We start from the raw sequence: 12721 nt of genomic DNA on the forward strand, positions 1-12721 counted from the left end.
GTTTTTTAAAGGTAAATTTAAACATTATTTGGCACTATGACCCTTAATTAGAAAATTGGTGTTCAGGAATATCTATAGTTCAGCTAAATATCTCTTTAGCTGACCAGTTTTGGGGCTAAATTCTGTCTGCATAGGAGTCAATGGCAGTTATGTATGCATTCAACTGAGGGTAGAAGTTCTTTCATTAAAGATATGGGGCCTATTTTCTCCTTCCTTACACAGTACAACGGGGAGAAAAGCAGTAGGAATTAAGACAAAAAAATGCCCTAAATCTGCAGAATGGATGGAGTGAATTTATCAGTGTCAGTAGACTTGCACCCCACCCCACCCCCCAACTCCCAAGCCTGCAGATAGTCCTCCCTACCTATTCAGTGTCTGAATGATTCCTTAAATATTATTTTTCAATGGAGCAGTGATAGATGAATGGTTAAAACTATGAACTAGTCACGCTTTGTGGCATGCTTTGTCCTTCCGAATGCAAATTTCTAATGTTACTAAAAGAAGCCATAACCCCCTCTGAGTCCTCTGTGACTCCCTACACACACCTGCTGTGTGAGCCTCCAATGACAGCATGACTCCTGAAGCGGGGGGAGGTTTTTTTCCCTCTCTAATTTCAGATTGTTTATTTTGCATTTGAAAGGACTTGGTATGCAATCAATTTCACTGTTTCTTCTGTGTAGTCAGATTCATATAAATGACAGGGGAAGCTGTCTGTCATACCTTAACAGGAAAGAGAAAAGAATTTAAAACAGAAAACATGATTTGTAAAACCACAAAAATTAAACAGTATTGAAACTACTTTAAAATAATTTAAAATATTTTTTAATGGACAATATTTCAGGTTGACTTAATCTCTTTAAATGCTATTGGTGAGGTTTTTGCCTCTTCTTCAAGCCCTTTGTGCCAGGTAAAGTGGTTCTAAAAGCTGTGATTCCGACCAAGAGAGAATTGTTCTAGTGTGGGCACTGCAGAAGATTGCTGTATGCTGTCCACATACCCCTTTTTCAAGACATTTAGCAAAGCAGGTATGAATAGCATGTTGAGGTAGAGCTAGGGTGGAAGAGAAAAGTTAGGAGCTGAAATTGCAGCATGTAGTGCAGAGGAGACTATGGGCAGCACAATTTCGCATATGTAGGCAGGGACAGACTGTTGTAACTTAGACTGTCTCTCAGGATTGTCTAAATTCCAGGAGTTGCTCTGGCCCCGTGTTCCCTCTAAGCTGCATGGTTGGGTGGCCACCAAAGAGTGATTCAAGTGCTGCATGCTTGATTAGCAGAGCTGTTTACATCTGGCAGTGTGTGTGTTCAGGTGCTTCCTTTCCCCTCCCCCCCACTTTGCACCGACATTTCTCCTGGGATACTCCTGCTGGCTGTGCAGAGTGGGGATGGGGGGGTGGAAGAAGGGAGATGCTGATGTCAGGGTGTCCCTCTTCCCCTGCCCCATACCCACAGAGCAGGGGAGAGGGGAAAGCCTGGCACAGGACTCTGAGCAGGAGAGAGCTGCCTTCCAGGTGAATGAGTGAGTGCCTTAAAGAGACAGTGCACAGTCTCTGAGACTTCCCCAGCAGCCAGCTCTCTCTCCTCTTCCCTCCCCTCCCCCTCTCCCTGCACCCCATCTCTGCAGTGGGGGCAGGGAGACGGGGCTCAGGACAGCAGGAGAGCTTTCAGTGAGTTCCTTAAATAAACAGTGCATGACGTCTCTCAGAAACTTTCCCAGCAGTCAGCACACATACTATTTCTGTGTCTCACACATACATGCTCTCTCGCTCACTCACTTTCACGCTCATCTCTCAACACATACAAGTATTTTCGTTACTTCTTGGTATTTCCTACTGCAATGTGCACATATTCTCTCTAATTTTATTCTTTCAAAGTGCTGTTATTTTAGTTTTTTTGACTGGTCTATGCATTTCATAATTTTTATTTCTCTCATACACTTAAATTTAATTCTTTGAGTAGTGAGTTCTAAAATGCCTAACCTGTCCTGGGTGGAGTAATTATCCCTATGGTAACTTTTTAAAAAATATATATTATATCTAGGTTTTTTTGTTTCTACTGGTGGTGCACAAAACCAAATTTATTCTGCCTACCTTAATGGAAAAAATTAGAGGGAACATTGCTCTGGACCCTAGTGCAACCTAAAATCAGGAGGCAACAAAGGTGGCTTAAAGCCACCCTTACACCCTTTTTGCCCAGGTTGAACTGCTTTTTTGTCAGTCGCAGTTGCCGGTAAGACATTAGACAACTGTAATCTGATGTGTTTTTTAAGCACTGTAGTTGAAAAATTCAAGGTTGGAAAATATTTTAATTTTACAAGGAAATGTTTACAGTAGCTCAGTTAAAAATAGTTACCCTTGGGAAAAGAACTCCTGAGCTGCTTGTTCATGAACCAAGAACATAAAACCTTCTGTTTTTTTTTTATCTATTAGTTTTACAGCAATTAAAAATATAATCTCCCCCACCCCCATACACACAAAATATGAGGGAAGACTAATAAAAAACTGTAACTGATGGAGAATATTTTGCATCTATGGCTAATTTCTGTAAGGGAAATGTACAGTATTTTACAGGAAGTGACTTTATTGTATTTAATTAATAAAATAATAGTCTACTCCGGTACACTAGTGAAACCCCTTTGGCAAAATTATCTGCTGCTGAAACTCCAGTGAAACAAGTGGCATTGTGCCAGCAAAACATGCACTGACAATGAAAATCTGCTTTATAGAATACCTAGAATCAAAATGTTTGAGGTTTCATACAGCATGGAAATCAGGCACTTTGGGTAAAATTTCCAAAAGCACTTGCGTCCAATTTTCAAAAGTGACTTAGACACTTAGGAGCCTATGTCCCATTGATTTTGCTAAAACTTAAGAGCTGAAGTGATTTAGGCACTTTTGAAAAAATTACTCTTTGGTCCTGATTCAGGTAAATACTTAATATGTTAAGTAGAAACACATGCTTAATTTTCATTGATGTAAAAGCTTAAGTGCTTTCCACAATCAGTGGCCATATTTATTGCATTCTGTAACTGTGTTGAATACCTTTTGGCTTTGTAACTTTTTTTTGCTTTTGCTCTAACAATAGTATTCAGCATTCTATCAGCTACAAAATGTTTTTCAAGTTACCTAACAGAAGAAATTTAACATATTGCTTGAGATTTAAAATATTTTTTCTTTATATCCTGTTGCAGGACACAATGATTACATATGTCCAGCTACCAATCAATGCACAATAGATAAAAATAGGCGTAAAAGCTGTCAGGCATGTAGACTACGGAAATGCTGTGAAGTAGGAATGATGAAATGTGGTGAGTTGTTTTTTGTTTTCATTTTTTTTTTAATCACCTTGTCATTTCTATACAACTTCTAAGTTATGCTTAAGTCTAAAAAAAGGCATGGCAGGTAACTAAAGTAAGACTTACATTTACATGTAGGAAGGAAATCACTGATTTTCAGGAGAAAGAGTCACTCCAGTTAGTATTCATTTTGGGAAGAAAAATAGTAGGAAGCATTAAGACTCCAGTCCTGCAACATGTAGCATGCAGGAAGACTGCTTTACTTTTGCAGATGCAACCTGAAGGCAGTTCACCTGGATGTTACACCTTGCAGGATGAGGTCCTAAGGCAATGTCTACACTTAAAAGCTTACAGAGGCACAGCTGTGGTGATGGAACTGTGCCTCTGTAAGAGTGCTCATGTAGCTGTGTTTTGCTGAAGGAAGAGAGCTCTCTCATCGACATAATAAAACCAGCTCAATGAGCGATAGTATCTATGTTGGCAGGAGAGCGTCTCCGTCTGACATAGCGCTATGTACACAAGCAGTTATGTCAGCAAAATTGGAAAAAATAATCTGAACTCTACATACAAAATAATGGGATCTAAATTAGTTGTTACTAGTTAAGAAAGATATTGGATTCATTGTGGATAGTTCTCTGAAAACATCTGCTCAGTGTGCAGTGGCAGTCAAAAAAACCTAACAATATTAGGAACCATTAGGAAGGGAGAGGTAATAAAACAGGTTCAGAGAAGGGCAACGAAAATGAGTAGGGTGTATGGAACCACACTAGGAGAGATTAAAAGACACACTGTTCATCTTAGAAAAGAGATGACTGAGGGGGGTATGATAGATCAATAAAATCATGAATGGTGTGGAGAAAGTGAATAGTGAAGTGTTGCTGCCTATGTGAAAGGGTAAATAAGTTTAAAACAAACATAAGGAAGTACTTCTTTGCACAGCACACAATCAACCTGTGGAACTCATTGCCCAGGGGATGTTGCAAAGTCCAAAAGTATAATGGTCTCAAAAAAGAATTTAAGTAAGTTCATGTAGGATATGTTCATCAGTGGCTGTTAGCCAAGATGATGCCCCATGCTCCAGATGTCCCTAACCCTCCAACTGCCAGAAGCAGGGATGGATGACAGGAGATGGATCACTCAAAATTACCCTGTTCTGTTCATTTCCTCCAAATTCCCTCTTAAGCATCTGGCAATGGCCACTGTCAGACAGGATACTGGCCTAGATCAGTGGTTCGCAAACTGGGGTTCACAAAATGTTACAGGGGGTTCTCGGGGGGAGGGGGGAAATTCCCTAATGGTAGACAGAGCTGTCCCTAGGGACCCTAGGTAGCATGGGGCGAGCAGCCCGGAGCCCCTGGACTTCTAAGAGGTAAGCAGATCAAAGCAAGCATATCTATCACACTGAGGAGATTTAAACTTCAAGACTCCTTATAAGAAATGGAAATGGAGGTAGATATTTTTTGCTGTTTTTAAAATTAAATAGGCAGCTAGTATTGTTTTTAAAATTATTACGAAGAACAAGTTTAAGTGTTGTTGTAATGTGTATTGTTTGCCTGGACTGCTCAAGACCTGAATTATTGTGTAGGAGGAACTCTTTGAATTGGCTTCTTAAATACCTTCATGCTGTTTCACATCTGATACTCCTTGATGAAACATAGGAGCCTTGTCTTTTAACAGGCTTATTCAAAGTGATACAAGCTATGAAAGAGAGATCTTGGAAGAGTGTTGCCGTTTTTGTAATGTAATAAAAATACTGTAACGATAAAGAATTAATAATAAATAGTGTGTAATAAGCATGTCATAAAACATATTTTATATTTCCAAGATCACTGCTTTTTATAATTTATACTCAGGTAAAGGAGAAAATCCCTGGAAATATTCATTTTTAGGAGGGGATTCGCAAGCCTTGACAGTTTAGTGAAAGGGATTCACAGGTTGTTAAAGTTTTGGGAACCACTGGCCTAGATCATCTATTGGTCTGGCCACGTATAGCTGCTCTTATGTTCTTATATGTGTTTGTTGTCAAAAAGATAGTATTTAAAGGGTCACTGTTAGGTTAAAAATCAAACTGAGAGAACTGTAAATGTCTAATTTACTTTTCTGTTGAATTGGGATAATGAGACTGATACTGTAAAGTGCATTGTGCTCTACTGATAAGTGCTATATAAGAGCTAGGTATATTTTATTACGATTTATTATTTTTTTCATAGTTAATGCTGATTGTCTAAGCTGAGGGAAATGTAAAAAGTAAATAATAACAGGGTAGTTGCTTTAATCTGGTTCTCCTGAAGTAAGCCCCCAATCCTGCAAATGAGAGTGCATCTTAACTTTATGTACTGGGTAACATTTTCAGAAGCATCTGTCCCATTTTCAGAATTGATTTAGATGCTTAGGGTGGGGTCACAAAGGGGATTTATTTTCAGAGTAGCAGCCGTGTCTGTATTCGCAAAAAGAAAAGGAGTACTTGTGGCACCCTTAGAGACTAACAAATTGGAGTCCAGTTGCCACTTTAGGCATCAAAAGTCAATATTTAGGTGCCACTGACATTCACAAACCCCTACTCAGTTGCGGCCTAACTCTGTAGGCACGTAAAATCCCTAGGCACCTAAGTTTCCACCATTAAAGTCCCCAGACACCTAAATTTCATCAGCTAGGCATGTGCATAGCCCCAAAGTCCTGTCACTGCCCAGTGCTTGGCACCTATGGGTATGTCTGCACTTTGAACTAAGAGTGTGATTCCCAACTCGAGGAGGCACATGAGGCAGTTAGCCCCTCCCGCCACTTGCTCTGCTCAAGTGTAAGCCCATCAAAGATGCTAAGTACATACTTGGGGCAGCTAGGCCCTCCTGCTGCTCACACTGCTGGGCTGCAATCTCCTTTGAGAGTGCTAGCTCGATGACCGCTAGCATTAGTGTGGCTCCTCGAGCTGGCAATCAGCCTCCCAGCTTGAAGTGTAGACATACCCTAATTTAAACCTAAGCCCCACTGGGATTCATAAACTAGGCCTTCCCCCGCTTATCTTGCCCTTGCGGGAGGAGGATGTGTGGTGTTCCTTTTTATGAACTTTTGCCCAATGGATAGATCACTCACTCAGGATATGGGAGACTTGGATTCAGTTCCCACCTTGATGAGGGACTAGCACCTTGCACATCCCATTGGATATAGTCACTCACTTGTGGAACCAGTGAATATTTAATTATTTATACAGTAGAAGAACTCCAACAGTAGAGATGGAGAGAGACCTGACCCACAATACCCTGTAGACAGGACACACTCTTGGGAGGTGGGAGTTCAAATCCTTGCCCCACATCTGGTAGAGGGGGGAATTGAACCCTTGCCTCCCACATCCTGGCTAAATACTTTAACCACTAGGCTAAAGGTTTGCAAGGTGTCTGATGTTTCAGAGGGTTAGCCATGTTCAATTCAATCAAGGGGGAAGTGTCCTATTCCCAAGAGTTGACAAGAAGGGGTGGATATCAACAGAGGGAAAATTACTTTCTGTAGTGACCCAGCCATTCCCAGTCTTTATTCAGGCCTAATTTGATGGTGTCAAGTTTGCAAATTAATTCAAGTTCTGCAGTTTCTCGTTGAAGTTTGGTTTTGAAGTTTTTTTTGTTGAAGAATGATCGACTTAAAAGTAATTTTCCTTCTGTTGATACTCCCACCTTTTGTCAACTGTTGGGAATGGGCGGCATCCACCTTGATTGAATTGGCCTTGCTAGCACTGACCCCCCCCCACCTGGTAATGCAACTCCGATCTTTTTGTGTGCTGTAATATATAAACTGACTACTGTATCTTTCACTCCATGCATCTGATGAAGTGGGTTTTAGCCCACGAAAGCTTATGCCCAAATAAATTTGTTAGTCTCTAAGGTGCCACAAGCTCTCTCATGAATCTCATCCTTAGGTCCAGATCATTAGGTGACTTAAATAACTTAAAAATTCTGGTCTTTAGGAGCCTAACTCCCATTGACTTTCACTGAGCTTTAGGTACCTAAATGCCTAATTTCATTTTGAAAATGCAATTTCAGGTCCTAAGTCACTTAGCCATTTCTGCAGATTTTACTCATTGCATAGTCAGTGACTTTGATGGGACTATTCACAATCCATCAAGTTAAGCAAGCATAAATCTTTGTAGGAATGGGACCTAAATGAGCAGCAGTATCTGAATTTCAAAAATTGCAGGAGAATGGTTTTTAAAAGTGACCAAAAATTGTTCTAATGGTGCTGAAAAAAGAAATCTCTAAAACACTTCTTTAAGTTCTCTGGGACAGAGACTGTCTATTTTGCTGTGTGTTTGTACAGTGCCTATCACAATGGGGTGCAGGTACATGACTAAGGCTCCTGGGCATGATAGTAATACTACTACTACTACTACTGATCTAAATCTTGGATTGACACTGTCCATTTATCTTCCTAAATTTATAGAACTGGAATTTTTACTATTTTCTCCCAAATATACTCATATTCTAACAACATTCAATGTAGACTAAAAATGCTTAAATGTGAGAATTTTCAAGACAAAATAAATAACATCAGTGTTTTTTAAAATAGTTGCATTGAAATCGGATAAATTTCCTCAAATAAAATTCATGAGAACTCTATTTCAGTTTTTTGGAAGATGAAAACAGAAATTACATATCTTGCAATCAAAACTGAATTGTCTCAAAGCATCTCATCAGGTCACTTACAAGACATCTGTGAGAAAAGGTGATGTCTATCAAATTTAGATTTTGAGTTGACGTGAGCAACAGAAGCCTACTTTAGTAATATGGATTATAGGCTCAATCCCACAGTTCATTAGGTAAAGATCTCATTGACTTCCATATGCCCATGCATTTAAAACAAACTGCCATAATTAAAGACCTATTTTTTCATAGAAAATAAAATGCCATTTTCCATGGAGCAAAATGATAAATTTTCCACTATTTTTTTTTTCTCATTAGAGATTTACTTTAATAGGACTGTTTACTCTAGGGACTAGGAAGGTGCATTCCACTTTTTCCTAAATTGAGGTTTCTTCCCCCTCTTCTGAATGGTTTGGTTTGGTCCACTTTTGGTGCTGAAACACAGGATGGGATGGGATACTTGGGAAAGTGGACTTTTGGCAGGCCGGGGCTGGTATGGAACTCTGCTTCCCAGCAGAGGGACAACATAGTCCATTAAGAACCAGCCACCACAGCATGGAAAGCTTCCATAAAGTAAAACCCACACTGAGTTTGCAAAATCTGGCATGAATATAATTTCAGATTTTTAAAGCCAACAAATCCTCATTGGGGATTTCATAGACAGAAATTTTCAATAATTTAAAAATGATTGGTTTGTATATAAACCCTTTGAAACAGTGGAAGACATTAGGAAAACATTGCTGTGCAGTCTCTTGCTCTGATTTTTCTTCTCATCATTTAAGAAGGCAGTGATGTCCAAGAAGTCCAAGCAGCAGATCACAGGTGGTGAAGGTTATTTTTTAGAACTTGTATCAAGGTGATACTGGAGATTTAATGTGGGAAATACCACCACTGCCAATAGAAAAATGAGAACCTCGAATACTGCATCTGCAAGTTTCCCTTAGAAATCTTTGTGGCTAAAGAAGGCTAGTATACTGTTAAATTTCACATCAGAGAAAACACATTTGCCACATCAACAGCATCAGAAAAAATGCCAAAATGACCAGCTGTGGAAAAGTAACTGTTTAACACCTCATCAGGCACAAGGGGAAAACAGAATTCATGCAAAAAAAAAAAAAAAAAAAACAAACCCAGTCCAGCAGGCTCAGGCAAAGTAGATCAGAAAAGTTGGATAATTTGTGGGTGATGTGTGTGCATCACCATGCTGATTACCCTTTCTACCTGAACCTGTTCTTCAAGTACGGGTGTCTTTGCCCTCAACTTGTCTTACTTTTTTAGTGTGGATTGGGAGCTCCTTTTGCAGCGTTGGAGGAGCTGAGACGATTTGGAGTTCCACTGCGTCAGCTGAATATCTTTTGGAGCTTTCTGTCATTGGCCTTGGTGAGCCTGACATGGATTGAGCCATTTATCCAGGGCAATCGAGAAGAGGGGAGGTACTCATCTTTTTGCTATCCTATCCACTCTTGGAGTGGGTAGGTTGGTATTTTTTTTTTTGTTTGCTTGCTGGGACTGGAGTAGACCTCTTCCTTAATGACTATTTAGGTTTCCTATTGACTGGGTTTATTTTTTCTTTCACTGTTTCTTTTTTTGCATGAATGTTGTGTTTCTCCATTTGCTGCCAATATATTAAAGGAGTTCAGAAAATACAGAGCCTGATTTTTCAAATGTGTGGGTCATTAATGGAATGTCCAAATCTTATCTTTCAATACTTTCATCAGTCAATAGGCTTGTTAGGCTTTTTTACAAGTTCACGTGCCAGTTTGAGTTGCCAAGTGCAGGATTTAGATGTCCGTTTCCCCATGTTAGAAAACTGAACTCACTTTTTTAGGTGGAATTTTCAAATATTCCAAATTTACTTACGTTGTTAGAAATGAAAGAAAATGACTTTCACAGCACTGTGTGGATTTCAAATTCAGTAACTGCACTGGCTTTTGTTGTAGATATTGTAGAAATTTATAGTAATTTAATCCATTGTTCTGCAGTGTCTGGCAGACAGCAACTTCTTTGTGATCAGTATAGCTAAATGAATCTGTGGGTACTCCAAAAATACATATAAAATTAAGCTCAAATATCAAACAAAAGAATTTTGAATTGTATATTCATTTGTAAAACGCACAGTTCATGCTGATTTTGTTAGTTACATAAGCAATTGTTTAGGGAGCAAAAGCAATGCTTCTGACTTGTGTAACTATTCAACACAGCAGAAATTGGCAATATTTGCAACATACAAATAAAAAGCAAACAAACAAAGCAAAAATCATTTATTGAAGGAATTTTTCATATTAAATAATGAAATATTAGAAAATTTTGTAATTTGTTCATAGTCAATTAGTGAGCAAAAAAAAGAATCATTTGAATACCTTATTTAATATGGTGCATCTGTTCTGCTCTGGTGACTAGTTTTTATGCCATCCCAGCCAATGTGTGAAAATAGTGCTCTTATTGTGGAGTCCCATATAAAATACAGGGTACCGTTGTTAATTACAGCTTTATTCTGCAAAATGAAAGTATCTGGTAAAATGACTGACTTCTGCATTCTTTACCAAAACACCTTCTCTGGTATTACGTGCATTTTCTAGATTATATAAATGAGGAATGGCATTTAAGTGACTTGACAAAGGTTACATAGGAAATTTGTGGCAGGGAGAGGAACAAACCCTGATCTCTGTATGTCAATGTGTTTGCTAGACTGCAAGTTTTTCATACAGATTGCTTCAAATTGCTGTACTTAAGCCAAATGTAATGTTGGGCTAATAAGTTTGCACATTTTTTGTCAAGTAGAGCTCTAGATGAAAAGATAGGATAAAATATTAAGAGGGCACTACGTTTCAAAAGAAAACATGGAAGCTTTATTAATTTAAAACAGCATTTGATCAACTTAAAAGGTGCTGCATCATGATTTGTTAATTAAGTTAGCAGATCTAAATGTTGAATTATAGCAAAATATGACTAATATTTTTTTCTAATCCAAAGAAAATACATTTTTAATACTGAATTAAACTGCATCCTGTTAATTACTGAAGAATTGCATTCCAGATGTGCTGATATACTAGACAAAGGATGATTCACATGACAATTTCCGATAATTAAACCAAATACAAATTATAATTCAGTATCCTGTTTTTTATTTTTGTTTTGTTATTACAAAGTATATTTGTGGAGCAAAAGAGGTCTTTTAAGGAACAACGCTGTCATAACTTTTCTCTTGTATTTTGATATTGTGCACTGGCCATAGATTAGTTTTCATTGAAATTTAAATACAAGTTTTACATAAGAACGGCCTTACTGGGTCAGATTAAAGGTCCAGCTAGCCCAGTACCTGTCTTTCGATAGTGGCCGGTGCTAGGTGTCCCAGAGTAATCCCAGAACAAGTAATCTTCAAGTGATCCATCCCTTGTCACTCATTCCCAGCTTCTGGCAAACAGAAGCTAGGGACACCATTCCTGCCCATCCTGGCTAATAGCCATTGATGGACCAAGTTTTGCTGTTACGTTTGAAATAGAGCACAAATGAGATGAAATTTTATTAGTTGAATATTTCATTCTAAAGTAATTTAAAAGATCTTGTCGCTTTATAGGAAAAACTAACAATTGTATACTCTTAATACAGTCTGTGAATATCAATATTGGTGCGATAGTAAAGGGGTAAGGTATAGAATATATATACTATGATGAAAACGTACCAAATAGCAACTAAATGAAAAGGAATATTCGGCTTAACCAAAAACTACATTGTCACATACTATACATGGAATAAAGAATTTAGTAGTGTACCTGGATGAAAGTTTAGTGGTGGATTCTCTGTGCTGATTAACTGTAGAACAGACATAGCAGAAACCCTCAAATACTACTTAATAAAAAGGCAATTTGGAAGCCTATCTCAACTCTAAATTCAGGAGGCCAAATTCTGTTCTCTCCCAGTGTGACTACATTGGGTCAAAGTTGACCTAATTTTTTTAAAACAGCATGAACATGTTTTAATATAGGTTATACAATTATATAGAGAGTAGGAGGCTTTAGGAGATTAGATTCATCAGTGTATTGTGCCCTGGAAATAAAGGGTCTACAAAATCACTATAATATCCTGACAAATGGGGAGATGCCATTGGGTGCATAACTGACCCTACGACACTCCACAGGAACTTTGGCACAGGAGATATACTTGGGGTGGTGTTACATACAGCTATTCCTGGCTGGTGTAAATGCCCATAGGAATTATTGCAACTGGGGAACAAATTAGGGCAATCCCTCAGTCTGCTCTAATTTGTGTTGGGGACCTGATTGGCCAACAGAAGCCCCAGCATATGCAAGGTGTGTAACTTTAAGTGTGTGAGTAATCCTTCTGCACATGGTTAAGTGTTTAACTTGATCAGATCTTAACTCATGGTAATACAGAGCTCTATATTTAGTTGTTTCTCACTGTTCTAACTCTTCAATAAATACACTATAGGCTTTCCAAGACTTGCAGGTCACACCAGAGTAGTTAATCTTTTCCTTTTGCATTTATACTTAAATGGTGACCTAGAACTCAGGATTATATAGTTTTTAAAGCTGGTTGCCAACTCTTTTGATAGTGCTAAAGGTTAACTATTACAGAAACCAACAACCCACAACTGCACCCTTCCCCCTTTAAGGCACAATGCTAAAAATTATCTTTATAAGCCCAAGGTTGCATGAAGAATGGAAATTTGCACTGGGTTCTGCAAAACCTCTTAGAATATAAAAGCAACTGAGAAAAATGTCACAGAAACAGCTATAATATTGTCTGCAGTTTTAGATGAATGTATATAGTAGATCTAT

At 38.4% G+C, this 12721-nt stretch overlaps 1 protein-coding gene across 5 annotated transcripts in view; it reads left to right on the top strand.

Annotated features, from left to right (window-relative positions):
- Positions 1-12721, top strand: part of ESR2 (estrogen receptor 2) — a 75175-nt gene that overhangs the window by 30747 nt on the left and 31707 nt on the right. For all 5 annotated transcript variants that reach the window (XM_043517645.1, XM_043517641.1, XM_043517644.1 and 2 more), the window contains one exon: positions 3190-3306. In XM_043517645.1, coding sequence (XP_043373580.1) covers positions 3190-3306 — 117 coding nt within the window. The remainder of the gene's footprint in view (positions 1-3189; positions 3307-12721) is intronic.

Source organism: Dermochelys coriacea, chromosome 6 (assembly GCF_009764565.3).
Source record: "Dermochelys coriacea isolate rDerCor1 chromosome 6, rDerCor1.pri.v4, whole genome shotgun sequence".
Lineage (NCBI taxonomy): Eukaryota > Metazoa > Chordata > Testudines > Dermochelyidae > Dermochelys > Dermochelys coriacea.